Below are 15,827 nucleotides of genomic sequence, written 5' to 3' on the forward strand. Positions count from 1 at the left end.
TTGCATGTTAGTGTATCCTCTTCCCCTCCTTAGCCTTTCTCCAGCACCCTCCACTTGTTTCACAGGGAAGGCACCAAGGGTCTACTGTGTACCACATGCCATCTGGTACAATTTACATGTGCAGTTCCTAATCCCAGCCTGGGAAATGAAACAACCATGTCATCCTTACTGTAAAAATGAGGTTTGAGAGATGCGTGGCCCCTGGCTCGGGGTCATACCTCTGATGTGTGATTTGACTGTAAAATTCACTCAGTTTCTACTTTATTTGCTCCCCATGAGAAAGGAGGCAGGAACTTCTCTGGCCTCTGAGCCCCTACAGGTTGTCAGTCACCTCCCAGGGACTCCCTAAGCTACTGGCCAAGCTGCTTGAACACAGGGATGACCCTAAAGTCCAGAGGTTCATTGGACTAGTCAGGGAAACTTGGATTCAAATTCTCATTCTTCCCCTTATAAGCTGTGCAACCTTGGGCAGGTCACAAGCTTCTGAGTTTATATATTCTTGGCAAAGTGAGGGAAGTAGGCGTTGAGCCTGACACTTACTGGACCTGCCCACCCACAGCTCCTGTATGACAGCCCCAAGGCTCGGCAGGAGGTGGACCACCATTGGCAGGCCTCTGGCGGTCCCCACATTGTACGCATCCTGGACGTGTATGAGAACATGCATCATGGCAGGCGCTGTCTCCTCATTGTCATGGAATGGTATGTTGGCCACATTGGCATTCCTCTAGGATCCCAGACATTCTTATAGGGGCTTTCTCTATTTTTCAGATAGCAGCTCTGGGTGCCTCTGAGGGACAGTGGAGTGGACAGCTGCAGGCCCTGCCCATGGAGCTGTGGAGCTAACTGGCCATGAGGGCATTTCTTCAAGGGCAGGGGAGAAGCTATAGGGCTCTAATATGGCCTCCCTGGGTGTGATTTCCATTCTCTGAGGAGGGGCTCATAGAGCTTTCAGAGAAGGATTCTAAACCCTGAATGTGGATGAGTGGGGCGATTTGGGGAAGAATAGGACACACATAGTCCCCTCAGCTTTCTCCTTCCTACCCAGGTTTGCACTTCCATAGTCTCACTAGAAGCTGAGTGATCAGTTCCTAAAACTCAGAGCCAGTGAGTGGCCTTTTCTACCCTGGGCTTCTCCCACTAGCACTTTGGCTCAGCCCTAGTCTTCTTCTTCTTCTTTTTTTTTTTTTTGTAGAGATAGAGTTTATCGCCCTTGGTAGAGTGCTGTGGCGTCACACAGCTCACAGCAACCTCCAACTCCTGGGCTTAGGTGATTCTCCTGCCTCAGCCTCCCGAGTAGCTGGGAGTACAGGTGCCTGCCACAACGCCTGGCTATTTTTTTGTTGCAGTTTGGCTGGGGCCGGGTTTGAACCCGTCACCCTTGGTATATGGGGCCGGCGCCCTGCTCACTGAGCCACAGGCGCCGCTCAGCCCTTGTCTTCTATAGACCCACTGTCTAGGCAAGTTCCTCCCTGTCTGCCTTTTTAAGTTTCCCCTTCACCCCATTGGTTAGCCAGCTCTTCGGATCTGGGGTTTAGATCCTGGCTGTGCTACCCACTAACTTTGTGGCAACTGAGATTTGGATGAAGTTGGGGCTACCCAAGGCCTCACAACCAGGTAGGGCCAAGTGCTACAGGGAAACACAGGGGCTTCCTGGCAGGGGTCAAATCCCACCAAGAATCTTAAAAGAGTTCAGTTCAATTCACCCAAGCTGACAGCCCACCATGCACCAAGTTCTACAAAGCACAGGGAGGCTAATAGTGGCTATTCACTAGGGAGGGAGGGAGTAGTAGGACCTGAAGGTCGTGCCTACAATTTGGATCAGGGACAGGGTGATACTTGATTTCCCCCTCTCTCTGCTTACAGTGACCTTCTCTTATAGCATGGAAGGTGGTGAGTTGTTCAGCAGGATTCAGGAGCGTGGCGACCAGGCTTTCACTGAGAGAGGTACATGAATGCAGCTGACCAGTGGTGAGATTCAGGGATGGACCCGAGTTGCAGTGTAATGCTGGGGAAGGCCCTGCTCCTCTCAGTGCCTTAATCTTTCCATTTTGCCAAGAGAGTGGGACCTAGTGTCCATCTCCCTGAGGGGTTCTGTAAGTCTGTGACACCTTGTGGGAGATAAACTGTCTATGGCTTTGGGATGGAGGCCTCAACTCCTCTTGGTGCTGACCAGCAATTGAGGTGGGGAAAAGTAGTTTAGGGCTGAGGAAAGAAGTTTAAGTGGGCCTGAGACATCACTGGAGGTGACCAGAGTGTCTGGGACAGGGGTCCAGGATGAGGTCCTGGGTAACAGGAATGCTGGCCCACTAGACTGTGCCTAGGAGGGATTATAGGGGGCATGCCCCCAGGTTGTCTGACCTTTGACTGGTATCACTGACTCCTCTTCTCTGTGTCTGCAGAGGCTGCAGAGATCATGCGGGATATTGGCACTGCCATTCAGTTCCTGCATAGCAAGAATATCGCCCACCGAGATGTCAAGGTGAAGCTCTAGGACCCAGGTTGGAGGACCAGGGAAGAGGGTACTGTCCCACTCCACTAGCCCTAATGGCTCCCAGCACCTGCTGGATGGAGGCCAAGTTCTTTGGTCAGCATTCAAAGCTTCTGCAACCTGGCCCAGATTGCTCTCAGCCTATTCTCTTCTGGTTTCAGCATATTCATTCTGTTCTTCCCAGATGGGTCTTCTCGTTTCTTTCAAACACTGTGTAATCCTCAGAGTAATAAGAAAAACTAGGCTTGGTGCCTGTAGCTCAGCGGCTAGGGCGCCAGCCACATATACCGGGGTTGGCAGGTTTGTACCCTACCCGGGCCTGCTAAACAACAATGACAACTACAACAAAAAAATAACCAGGCACTGTGGCGGGCACCTGTAGTCCCAGCTACTTGGGAGGCTGAGGCAAGAGAATCGCTTAAGCCCAAGAGTTTGAGGCTGCTGTCAGATGCAGCCACGGTACTCTACCAAGGGTGCCATAGTGAGACTCTGTCTCAAAAAAAAAAAAAGTGTGGCTCCTGTGGCTCAAGGAGTAGGGCCCTGGCCCCATATATCGGGAATGGCAGGTTCAAGCCCGGCCCTGGCCAAAGCTGCAAAAAATAAAAAAAAATAACTGACTGCCTGTCTCCAGTCAGTGGGCCCAGGTGTACATCCTATGTAATCCTCACCCAGCCCTGTGAGATAGGTGCCATTACCCATTTTACAGATGAGGAAAATGAGGCTCAGAGAGATTAAGTGGCTTTCCCAAGGCTAGTAGTTGCTTCACTGGGATTCATTCATTCACTTGTTCACTTGTTCAGCAGGAAATTTGTGTATATGCAATGGGCCAGGCTTCAGACAGGGGTTGCCTGATACTGTTGGGGCTTCTGTGAAGTCATAGCCACAGTTCTGACAGATTAGGTATTCTAACACCAGCATTTTAAGGGAAAAAAGCTATTTGCTGGACACTAGATGAAGGAATAGAGATAGTTCCAGTTGCTGGGCTTGCTTGTCCTTCCAGGATAGTCTTGAGGCTAGAAGCTCAGCTCTCCAAATTTCCTATCCTGGGAGACTAGATCTTAGAGGTCATTGGGATCAGATGGATGAAATGCAAACTGAGGCAGCTCTGCACACACACACATACGCACAGCTGAGCACAAGTCTGCTCCTTCTGGACCCCTTGCCCCAGGCCTGGAGCATTAGTCCCCTTTCCCTATTTCCTCCTAATACTGGGCAGAGGAGAACTGAGGGTTCAGCTACTGCACCAGGTCCATCTGGCTGAATATTCTCAACCCATATCCTTTGATTTTGGATACATATGGAGCTACAACAAACATACTTTCTGAATTCTTACTTTATTTTGGCTCTGGCTTCCTTTTTTCCCAAGGAGAGAAAAGCCTTCTACAGAGGAGACTCCTTTGTGTAGGCTAAACCTGCTTCTCAGTTTTTATCCCAGTACAAGGTCAGATCATTGCAAACAGAACCTGAGAAATAGCTTCCACTGGCTCCAAACCAGAGCTTCATCTAACACCCTGTCTTACCCTAGCTCTGCTTTAGGGTCTAGATCTTACCTATTAATTGAAAGCCAGTTCCTGGGATGCCTCCTCCATGTAGACTTCCCCACTGTCATCATCTGCCAGGTTTCCCTGTGCTTACAACCGGAAAGAATTGCCTCTGTATAGTACCTGGGTCTGAGCAGTCAGAGCCTTCTCCCCTGAGCAACCTCATGTGGGGCTGTCCTGTTGGCCCTGTAGGCTTTATTCTGGGCTAGTTGTGGGACATGTGCTTGGCAACACTGGCTTAGGAGTAGTCCACCTTCCCCCAGTGTTCTCATTCTGGCATTTCATGGCAGTGTCACCAACTCCGAATCAGAGTTGCCCCTAGGCTTTTGATGGCACTTGGTCATTAACAATTTTGGCTGAAGACCTTCCTCACGGTTTCCTCTGTGAATGAAGGCATCACCTTGGTCTTCTCTACATTTGACCCATGTTGTTGCTGGCTAAGACTCCTCCTGCACTTCTCTACATTTGACCCATGTTGTTGATGGCCTTGGAATGGGGGAGTCTGGCTGAAGATCACCTTGGGACTCTGCCCCCACTGGTACCTAACTCCAAACCAATGTATTCTCTTCCTGACCCAGCCTGAAAACCTGCTCTACACATCCAAGGAGAAAGATGCAGTACTTAAGCTCACTGACTTTGGCTTTGCCAAGGAGACCACCCAAAATGCCCTGCGGACACCCTGCTACACTCCCTATTATGTAGGTGAGTCCTTTTGGGATAGGGTTTGTACTTCCCCAGCCCAACTGTACACTGCCGTGGTATGGGACAGCCAGTGGGTTGCAGAAACCAAGGGGTTAACACCCAGGGAGGAGGGAGGGGGAGAATTCTGTCTGCATGGAGGTGGGGGGATGTAGGGGGGGGCGGAGGCTGCAAAAATATTCTCCTAAATTTCAGCTTCTGCTTTTGAAAATAGATCCAGGAAAATTCTGGCTGTGGCCTGTGAGCTGAATGACATCACAGCAGCTCTAAATATATATGTGATAAAAGGCTGCCATCAACTTGGGACAGAGCCCAGCCGCGGTTGTTTTTCTCTTCCTGGGATTCATATTCAGAAAGTGGGCAGGCCTTTCTTTCTACATTAGAGTGATACAGGGTTCTAGCTACCTGCTTTGTGGGCGAAGGTTGGTTAGGCCAGGCCATGTGTAGGGCCTAGGAGTATATACATACTTGTGCTTCCTGGAAAAGTTATCTGCTCCTCTGAGAAAACCTCCCCCAAATCTGGAAAGGCCCCTTGTCAACAGTTCCTCTAACCTAAGAGTGGGGCAATAGCAGAGTGCTCTTCTCCCTCAGGGGAGGTCTTCTGGGAGGGTTGCTGGAAAGGTGGGGTGCCCCTTGAGATAGGTAAAATGGCACCTTATGGGGCGGTGCTGGTGGCTCAAAGGAGTAGGGCACCGGCCCCATATGCCAGAGGTGGCGGGTTCAAACCCAGCCCTGGCCAAAAACTGGGGGAAAAAAAAAGGCACCTTATTTACCAGGGTATATTTTGTAGTATTTTTTTTTTTTCCGGCATATGGGACCGGCGCCCTACTCCTTGAGCCACAGGCGCCGCCCTATTTTGTAGTATTTTAACTTAAAAATTTATCTGGTCTACCCATCTCACTTCACAGATGGGAAGGCCAAGGCCCTTTGGGCTGGTAGCCAAGCTAATGGTGGAATGCAGAGCCCTTCCCCTGGCTCCAACTTGCTTGTGACCTAGGCTGTGCATTCAGGGAGGCAAGGGACACAGGACAGCTAGTAGGATGAGGCCCTTCACTTGTGGCAGTACCCCATCAAGTTCTGACTGGCTTTCTTTTCTTCTGTTCCCTCACTAAGGTTGAGACTGGCAGAGGGGCTCAGGGGGGGCTGTCTGAAAATTATTTTTTTCTGGGAGATGTTTCTCCTCCCCCACTTTCACACACATGCTGCCTTCCCAGAAGGTGCTAGACACCAGTCTGCTGTGTTTCACCTCCCAGCCTGGGCACCAGCTTCCCACCTTGCCCAGGCTTCAGGCTCCTGGCTGGTTTCTTTCTTTCTTTCTTTTTTGTTTTTTTGAGGCAGAGTCTCACTTTGCTATCACCCTGGGTAGAGTGCTACGGTGACATAGCTCATAGCAACCTCACACTCCTGGACTTCAGTGATCCTTTTGTCTCAGCCTCCCAGTAGCTGGGACTACAGGCACCCACCTTAACAACTGGCTAGTTTTTCTATTTTTAGTAGAGATGAAGTCTCCCTCTTGCTCAGTCTGATCTTGAACTCCTCTAAGTTCAAGAAATCCACCTGCCTCAGTTTCTCAAAGTGGTAGGATTACAGATGTGAGGCACCATGCTTGACTCCTGCCTGGGTTCTAAGACCCTTGGGGCTGAGAGCCCTCCTGTGCCCTCTGCCCTGGCAGCTCCTGAGGTCCTGGGTCCAGAGAAGTATGACAAATCATGTGACATGTGGTCCCTGGGCGTCATAATGTACATCCTGTGAGTACCATTCCCACCCTCTTCCTCCACCTTCTCCCCTAATTCGCATTAAGTACTCTCAGCACCACTTTCACTGACATCTTTGGCAAGGGGCTTGCATGTGTCACTCATGCAGGTTGTCCTTCCCTTCTGGTCATGAGACATTGCTCCTTCAGGCTGCCTGAGGGTCTCTCCAGGTCAGGAGCTCTGATAGCATTACTGTGATGTGCCTAGAAATCTGGAGGGCTGGTACTATTGCTATAATATGCCTACCTATCTCCCTAGTCAGGGCCTTGGGGCAGAGAGTAAGTCTATTCTGGTACCACTCCTCACTTCATGCTGAATGACCTCTTCCCTCTTCCAGCCTGTGTGGCTTCCCACCCTTCTACTCCAACACAGGCCAGGCCATCTCTCCAGGGATGAAGAGGAGGATCCGCCTGGGCCAGTATGGCTTCCCTAATCCTGAGTGGTCAGAGGTCTCTGAAGATGGTGAGTGAACCTCTCTGTCCCAGCCTGCCCCACCTAGCCCTGCAGCCTTAATTCTGGAAGAGATAGGTCAAATTAACCTGTGTTCAAATCCTGGCTGCCTTACTTCCCAAACTATGTTACTCCAGGCAAGTCACCTAACCTTTTTGAACCTCACTTTCTATATCTGCCAAAAGGCCTCAAAACTTGCTCTCCAAAACTCCTTCTAATTCTTATTTCTTGTTCATATTTTCCACTCTGGTGACCACAAACCAATCTGCCCTATATTAGTTATCTATTGCTACTTAACAAATTATTCTGAATACTTGGTAGCTTAAAAGAAGAAAGTTATTAGCTCACTGTGTTTATGGGTTAGGAATTTGGTACCTGCTGCCCTTGCTCTGACAGGGCTTGTGGACTGTGGGTAAAGGTTGGAGGACTGGCTCTGAGGAACCCTGCAATCTCACCTCTTCTCTCTCTTCCCTGGGCTCCCTAGCTAAGCAGCTGATCCGCTGCCTGCTGAAAACGGACCCCACAGAGAGACTGACTATCACACAGTTCATGAACCACCCTTGGATCAATGTGAGCACCTCCTGGTCCTACAACAGGCAGTGTGTTGAGCTGGAGCAAGAGGGTGGCAGCTCTGGAGGCCCCAGTGTGGGATTGGGATGGACCTGTGCACACAGATGGGTAGTAGGCCCCACATACAACCTGGCTTTGTCATTACTCCAGCAAGACACCGTCACCTCTCAGCCTCAGTTTCTTCATCTGAGACTGGTAGAAGGGAGTACAGTAGGGGGCAGCCAGTGCTATTCCAGATGCCCCCACATGTTAATCCATGGGCTTGGGGCTCTTTTTAGCAATCAATGGTGGTGCCACAGACCCCACTCCACACAGCTCGTGTTCTACAGGAGGACAAAGACCACTGGGATGAAGTCAAGGTGGGTAGACTCTGCCTTAGTCTCCCTGCAGGTTCCAGGGTTTTGTTGGTTTATTTGTTTATTTATTTAGAGATAGAGTCTCACTTTGATGTCCTTGGAAGAGTACCAATGGTGTCATAACTCATAGCAACCTCAAACTCTTGGGATCAAATGATCCTCTTGCCTCAACCTCCTGAGTAGCTGGGATTACAGGTGCCTATCACAACGCATGGCTATTTTTTAGAGATGGGTTTTCACTCTTGGCTCAGGCTGGTCTTGAACTCCTGAGCTTAAGCAATACACCCGCATCTGGCTCCCAGAGTGCTAGGATTACAGGTGAGCCAATGTGCTGGGCCAGGTTCCAGGGTTTTAGAAAAGGGATTGCCAGAGTCTGGGTCTTTGACCCCCCTCCTCTATGCCTGGCACACAGGTGTCTATGGCTGTCCCAGTGGTCTAACCATAGCATTCATTTGTCCACACTCTTCATTCAGGGTGGTGCTCCTGGCTCTTTTCCTCAATGAAGGGGGCCTTTAGGCTGGAGGTTCCGTAAGTAGGCTATGGTCCAAGCTTTGGTTATAATCTTTCTTTCTTTTTTTTTTTTTTGAGACAGAGTCTCACTCTGTCACCCTGGGTAGAGTGCTGTGGCATCAGAGTTCATAGCAACCTCAAAGTCTTGGGCTCAAGTGATTCTTTTGCCTCAGCCTCCGAGTAGCTGGGAATTCAGGCACTTACCACAAAGCCCAGGAAATTTTTCTGTTTTTTTTTTTTTTTTTTTATTGTTGGGCATTCATTGAGGGTACAATAAGCCAGGTTACACTGATTGCAATTGTTAGGTAAAGTCCCTCTTGCAATCATGTCTTGCCCCCATAAAGTGTAGTCGAGATGGGGCCTCACTCTTGCTCAGGCAGGTTTTGAACTTCTGAGCTCAAGAGATCTTCCTACTTCAGCCTCCCAGAGTGCTAGGATTATAGGTGTGAACCACCACACCCAGCCTTTTTTTTTTTTTTTTTTTGGGACAGAGTCTCACTCTGTTGCCCATGCTAGAGTGCCATGGCATCATAGCTCATAGAAGGCTCAAACTCCTGGGTTCAAGCTATCCTCCTGCATCAGCTTCCCAAGTAGCTCGGACTATAAGCACCAGCCACAATGCTTGACTAATTATTTTATATTTATTAGAGACGGTGTCTTGCTCTTGCTTAGGCTGGTCTTAAACTCCTGAGCTCAAGGGATCCTCCTGCCTCAGCCTCCCAGAGTGCTAGGATTATACCTCACCTAGTCAAAACCTTTCTTATAACCAGCAACATTCGGCAAGGTGGCCAGCCTAGTTTTAGACTCAGCAGAGGCTGAGCATATGGGATAGCAGCTCAGAACCCTAGGGCACCCAGGGCATAATTTCCAGGCCCCAGTACCCTGAATATCCAGTAAGATAGTGTTCTCTTCATTCTTTGTGGTTCTAAGCAGGTGGAATTGGTTCAGTTCCCTGTCTCACTTACCCTTGGTATGGTCCCAGGGAGTCACTATGCTTTTGTGCCTTAGTGGATAAACTCAGGGTATATCATAAAGGACTGTAAGTGAGGGTTATGGGACAAAGGGCTGAGCCCAGTGCTGGGCACACAGCGGGTACTGGGGCAGCACAGAGTATCGTCACCATCACTGATGTTCAAGAAGCAGCCAAGGCAAGAAGGTGATGGCTGTTAAGGTCATCATATCCTTACTTCTTAGTGCCTCCCATCCTGTCTTCTTCAGGAGGAGATGACCAGTGCTTTGGCTACCATGAGGGTGGACTATGACCAGGTGAAGATCAAGGACCTGAAGACCTCTAACAACCGGCTCCTCAACAAGCGGAGAAAAAAGCAGGCAGGCAGCTCCTCAGCCTCACAGGGGTGCAACAACCAGTAGCTCATGGGGCCGTGGAGAAGCCAGGCCCCTCAGCCTGGGTGACAGATTTGAACGTGCTGAGGCCATAGTCAGGAGGGCCCAGGGTCATTTTTATAACAAAAGGATTATTTTTTGTGTGTTTTAATTTGTCACTTGGAACTTCAGGATGGAGGATCCTGACCTTCTTCAAAGCTCCATCCCAGACTTAGGCTCAGAGAGGGCCAGGAGCTGCTTGGTATAGCTGCAATACCTTTGGCTGGGGTGGCCTAAGTTAGGCCTCAGCTCTGTTATCCCCTGGCCTTAACCTTCTAGGCCACTGAGAGTTGTAGTTAGGCTTCCCATCTTCCACAGAGACATCCCCCTGTGGGGTGGGCAGATGGGCCTGGCCTTGAGAAAGGCATCAGGCCATTGGTTGCCATGGTGACCAGGGATGGTGCTGCTGTCTGCTGAGTGAACAGCAATGAACAAGGGAGGAGGGGCAGTCATTGGTTAACCTCTGCGTTATTAGGGAGGGTTGTCTCTCACAATGGCTGCCCCTCTGAGGTTCACCCCTCTTTGGTTTCTCTGAAGCTACAGGTCCAGTCTGCTTATCTCCCTGGATGGTCTAGCCCTGCCTTGCTGCAGTCTTAGCCCAGGTAGCACTCAAGAGCTATCCCCTCAAGGAGTCCTTGAGCCCATCCTGTCACTAGCCTCTACTCAAAGGCTGGTTTTTATCTCTGGAAGGTGGGGAGTATTTTTTAACCCTTTTCCACTTTGGAAAATGTCACTGTGACAAAAGCCAGTACACTTCCTTTGCCCTACCTGCTCACCAGATCCCAGGCAGGAAAGCCCCTGTTTGTTTTTGGTACGGGCTACCTTTTGGTGTACTTTTGTGGAAGTGGATGGTTGGGGGCAGGGCTGAAGGGCTTCCCATTAACCAGGGATCTCCTATCCTCTGGGTCAAACCTGAGATGGGAGGCTACTGAACATGCCCCTTAGAAATATGGTCCTGGCTTGGGACTGAGTCTAAGCAGAGAGGACCACTTCTTAGCTGATTCAGGCTCACCCAGCCCCACCCTGCTCAGGGTATTCTCAGGGTGCTGAATTCGTGGTCCAGCCCAACAAGTGCCTGACACCCAGCCTAATTTCTGGTTCCTGGCCCCTCTCTCACTGGCTGGGAAACCCTACGTCATACCACAGAGAACAACACTGCTGGGTTTTACATGAGGTTATTAATAAACACCATTTTGGCATTTTCCTCTGGTTCCTGGGTTTTTCTTTGTCTATATTGGTGGACAAAAGTGGCCTAAGGGCAGCTGCTCACACCCAGTAGTGATTTCACCCAGACTGGAGAGGATGCTTTAGGGCCAGGTAAACATGTCATGTTGTCTCCAAGGCCACCGCGTCCTCACTAGGCATGGAAAGGTCAGAGATGCTAAGGGATGGCAGCTGCCGCATGGCCCCAGCTCTGTGCCGCCCCTGTGCACTGTGTGTGTGACATCCACCCCCGGCCCCTTGTGTGCCAGTGTCTGCCCACAGTGGCCACCCCCAGCTGCGTGCCAGCCTGCTGAAGGGCGGGCAGAGTGCCTGCTGCAGCGCTGAGCTATTTTCAGAAGCTGCCAGATTTCATTTGGCAGTGAGACTATTGGGGAGGGGAAGGAGAGTGTTGCTGGAAGACTGTCTTTTGAATACTTCAGTAACAGTGCACCTTCATCCCTAAGGAACCCTTGCAGGCAACCTCAAGGGGGCTCTAACTGTGACATTTCTCCCCCAGCTCCTATCTTGACACCTCCCAGTTTTCCAAGAGCTCATCTGGTGCCTGCAGTATTTCCTCCTTTGCCTCCCCTTCCCTCAGGGCATGGGGGAGGGTGTGGAGACATTAGAAGGCAGGGGACAGGCAAGCACTCCTGAGATGTTATGTTGCTTCCCAGCTGCTGACCTTGGACAAGTCCCTCAGCTTCCTTGGCCTAAGTGTCCTCAACTGTGTACTTAAAGGTGATAGTCATCTGCAGATTTGGCCAGATGATACGTGTGAAGCACTTAGTGGGGTGCCAGGTGCATGGTTCATGCCCAACAATCATTAGCTACCCCTACATCTTTAACCATCAGAAAAGAGAGAAGTCCCTAGAGTTGTGAGGAAAGAGCAGCAGTCCAGCCGCAAATTTACCTCAGCCTTTCCACCAAGAAAATCAAGCCTTCTCCACGCATGCGGTTTCACTTCCAACGGCCTGCTCTCCAGAGAAGCATCATGTGGACCTCCTGGGTCTTGGTTCCAGTCTTGGCTTCAAAGAGGGTGGCCAGATAAATTCTGCCTAGAGTCTGTGGTTCAGGCCAATTCCCTCAGTGTACTAAGTCTAGTGAAATGCAAGTGGGATGCAGAGGTAGATAAAATTCATCTAGTTGCAAAGCTGCAGAGGTACAGATGGACACCCCTAACTTGGCTACTGAGCACTGCTGTGCCTGAGACCCTTTGCTGGGTGCAAGGAAGGTAGCAGTGAAAACTTCAGATAGGGTTTTCCCCTTAGGGTGTTTACATCTATGATTAAGAGGACAAAAATAAGCATTGAATTACTATCTTGATGCAGTCTGTGAAGGAAGGATGTAGCTCTAGGAGAAGAGGGTATTGGGGCAGTTTAAGTCAGAGGAAGAATTCATGCACCCCAATGGCTAGGAAGAGTACCTGATAGGTTACAAAAGGCAGAACTGGAGGTGCTGATGCCTAGGGGACAAAAGGACTCTGTATTCTAGGGCTCTGTTTGGCATCACCCCCTCTTCCCCCAGATCTGCTAGTCTATGCTTCTCCCTGGGGCTGGCCTTGACTCTCCACCTGTACCAGCCTTCTCCACAGGTAAGACCAGAGCTGGGTAAGTCCTAGTCTAGGAGGTCATCTGCTCAGGTGTCTGTGTGCCAGTCTCAGGGAAGAATTCTTATTGGTCACACTTGGCCCTTTGCTGTTGCGGGGTAGGAGAAATGGCCTCTCCTGTTACTAGGTGGGAAAGGGGGTACAGCAGAGATAGCAGAGGAGAGGATGGAAGGATTATCCCCTTATCTCACATATGTTTGGCCACTTCCAAGAGCCCATGAGGAGCCTGGCCCAAAGGTAAGCCCTGTTCAGGGCCTGGCTCCCTAATCTTGGGCATCAGGGGTAGCTCTCACAAGCCAGGGCTAGGAGGCTGGATGCCTGGCCAAGTCACACTTCTCTTGGGACCTCAGTGTGGCTATCTGTAAAATGGGAGCAAATCTCAGACAATTAGCTAATCTATCAGCTAAGCTAAGAAGCCAAGCAGCAACATGTTCCCAATAGCTAGTCCAGACACTGGCATTTGCATGGGTCCATGGAGGCTTTCCTGGAAGCTTTCAGTAAAGAATACCATAAGAGGTGTGTTCACACATGTACATGTGTGATTGCATGTGTGTATGACACATCTCTTCCCAATGATGCTCCCCCTGACCTAGCTAACAGCCCTTGACTCTGTCCTCTGAACCTGATGCTGGCTAGTTCCCAATAGCCTGCCTCATTGTTATTCTAAACCAGCTCCACTGTGTCCTGATTCAGCCCCTCCACTCCACTGCAGCAATTCAGCCCCTTCACTGCAGCGTCAGAATTGAGCCTCAAAATGCAGCCTGTTACAGCCTCCACAGGGGGTCTCAGTGGTTCTAGGCCTGCTTCAAACTCTCCCTGGCAGGCATGGGGTTGGGGAAGGACAGGCCATGTATGGCTGTCTCTAGACCTGGCTGCCTTGGGCATCCCCTAGCGGGTCCTCTCGGGCCTGTAAGCCCCGCAGGGTAAAATTCTTCCTATTTTTTGGCTGGGCAGCCATGCTTACCTCTTGGAATCAAGGCCAATAGGCAGGGAAGGGTTTGGGAAGCCCAATTCCCACCCTGTGAGGAGGACAGAATAAAGTTGTCTAGAGCCTGGAGACTTGAGCTTTGATTTACATGCACTGGGGCATTGGGCAGGACTGTGTGAGGACTGATTCACATCTGGCTGAGCCATCCTGATCCCTGGACTCACCCTATCTGGGCAGGGCTGTTCTTTTTTTTTTTTTTTTTTTGAGACAGAGTCTTACTATGCTGCCCTCAATAGAGTGCTGTGGCATCACAGCTCACAGCAACCTCCAATTCTTGGGCTTAAGTGATTCTCTTGCCTCACCCTCCCAAGTAGCTGGGACTACAGGCACCTGCCACAATGCTCGGCTATTATTTTGTTGCAGTTGTCATTGTTGTTTAGCTGGCCTGGGCTGGGTTTGAACCTGCAAGCCTATCTGTATGTGGCTGGTACCATAACACTGTGCTATGGGCGCCAACCTCTTATTTTTGAGGTTACATATTAGTAAAATGAGATGTTGGTTAAACAGAGCCAAGTAATTCTAGCATCATTGACAGATGTGTTACCACCAGTTGGATTGTGAGGAATGCTCTTTGGTCTCAGATAGATCATGCACTTTGCTAGGTGTTAGTTTTCTTATCTGTTAAATGGAATAACCCACAGAGGGTGGGTTAAAGCTATGATGGAATAGGAGAGGGGGCAGCTGAGTCCAAAGGCCTTTGTCACCAACATAGCTCAAGTGTCTGCTAGGTGGTATGTCAGCTAAGCCGCATTCTGCCAATTCTATCCTTTCTGCTTTCCCTGACCAGAAGAAAGCTGCTGGTAACTCACGGGAACAAGTTACCCGGGACTCAGAGGAGTTGGCTATAGGTCAGACGGGTTAATTGGGGTGTAGGCCTCCTGCTGATCACTTAAGTAAGTTTTCATTTAGTGGACACATATTGTGTGCCAGAGCCTAAAGGAGCTATAGGGTAGGGGAAAGACCACAACGTCATACGAAACAGTTGCCATTTACTGAGTGCCTATTGTGTACCAGGATCATCTCACTCAGTACACATATTCCCATCCTACAGATGGAGAAACTGAGCCCTAGGTTCTTAGCCACTGCCCTCTGTGCCAGAGGAAGGAAATGCTGTTTTAGGGTGTGGGCAGTCCCAGGCGGCTTCCCAGGGGTGGTGACAATGTGAATTCAACAGGAAAACCAGATTTAGTTAGACAAAAATTTAGGGAACGGGCATTCTAGCTGGTAGGCAAAAGACGAAGTAAGTCATTCTGTGTAAAGAATGAAGAACAATATGTGACGCCACGGCACTCTACCGAGGGCGATAAAGTCAAACTCTGTCTCTACAAAAAAAAAAAAAGAATGAAGAACAAGTCGATGAAGTCCCCCTTCCCCATATCTACCTCTGCCTACCCTGAAGATATACCTAGCTTTTTGTTAAGCCTTATGATCACCATTTTACAGATGGGAAACCAAGGCTTAGAGTGGCAAGTGGCTTGCCAGGGTTTGTGGCTGGTGGGGACAGAAGGCAGGGCTCTGAAAAGGCAAAATGACTTCAAGTTGTTCTTTCTCCCACTGTTCCTGCCCTCAGAGATAGTCCAGACTCCATGAATATAGACAGAGAACAGCTGCCTTCATTGTCTGGTGGCCTGCAACAAGATATGACAGAGTGGTCATGCCTGTCTTAGGCAAGTTTGCTTTCCTCTTTTTGATGGGGAATTCATGCTGAAAGGTGGGGCAAAGAGAAGGTGGTGGGATGAGGAGGCATCAAGAGAGGCATTGGGGAGTCTGCCTTATCCTAAAAATCCTGCCTCTGCTACAAGGGCTATGAATAAAGCAAATTATGGCCCCATTCTGACACTTAGTCCTGATCTGTGTTCACAGCAAGCTAGGGAGCAATCAATCCTCAGTCCTGGCAGAGATTCTCTGTGTAGGAATGAGGCAGGCTCCTAGATGCAGGGACCCACCCCAGCCCAATAGATGGGACAATGACTTATGGGTCATGTTTCCATAATCTGGGCTACTGGGACTGAATAGAGGGTCTTAGGGCTCACTGAGAAATGCCAGGTGGGTGAGGGGCTGGGCTAAGCCTGATCTGGTCTGGCCTGCTCTAGTTATCCCAAATTTTGAGTACCTACTGTGTGCTAGGTATGTCTTGCACATGACTTAGTTTACCTTTCTGTTCTTCCAATAGCCCTCCTAGGCAGAGGTTATATCCATTTTGCAGATGAAGTTACTGAAGCTTGAATGGCAGAGTCTAGTAGTGGTTCTTGCATGATGGGACCAGAATCTGAATTCAG

At 49.9% G+C, this 15,827-nt stretch overlaps 1 protein-coding gene and 1 long non-coding RNA gene across 2 annotated transcripts in view; one reads left to right on the top strand and one right to left on the bottom strand.

Annotated features, from left to right (window-relative positions):
• Window positions 1-9,863, top strand: part of MAPKAPK3 (MAPK activated protein kinase 3) — a 32,136-nt gene extending 22,273 nt beyond the window's left edge. Inside the window, exons 3-11 of the mRNA XM_053599861.1 lie at window positions 560-699; window positions 1,880-1,944; window positions 2,400-2,479; window positions 4,608-4,731; window positions 6,401-6,476; window positions 6,820-6,944; window positions 7,417-7,502; window positions 7,781-7,861; window positions 9,587-9,863. Of these exons, the coding sequence (XP_053455836.1) occupies window positions 560-699; window positions 1,880-1,944; window positions 2,400-2,479; window positions 4,608-4,731; window positions 6,401-6,476; window positions 6,820-6,944; window positions 7,417-7,502; window positions 7,781-7,861; window positions 9,587-9,739 (930 nt within the window). The 3' untranslated portion in view covers window positions 9,740-9,863. The remainder of the gene's footprint in view (window positions 1-559; window positions 700-1,879; window positions 1,945-2,399; window positions 2,480-4,607; window positions 4,732-6,400; window positions 6,477-6,819; window positions 6,945-7,416; window positions 7,503-7,780; window positions 7,862-9,586) is intronic.
• Window positions 1-15,827, bottom strand: part of LOC128592023 (uncharacterized) — a 50,443-nt gene that overhangs the window by 12,167 nt on the left and 22,449 nt on the right. The window lies entirely within an intron of this gene.

The sequence above is a fragment of the Nycticebus coucang genome, chromosome 8 (genome assembly GCF_027406575.1).
Source record: "Nycticebus coucang isolate mNycCou1 chromosome 8, mNycCou1.pri, whole genome shotgun sequence".
NCBI classification, from domain to species: Eukaryota; Metazoa; Chordata; class Mammalia; order Primates; family Lorisidae; genus Nycticebus; species Nycticebus coucang.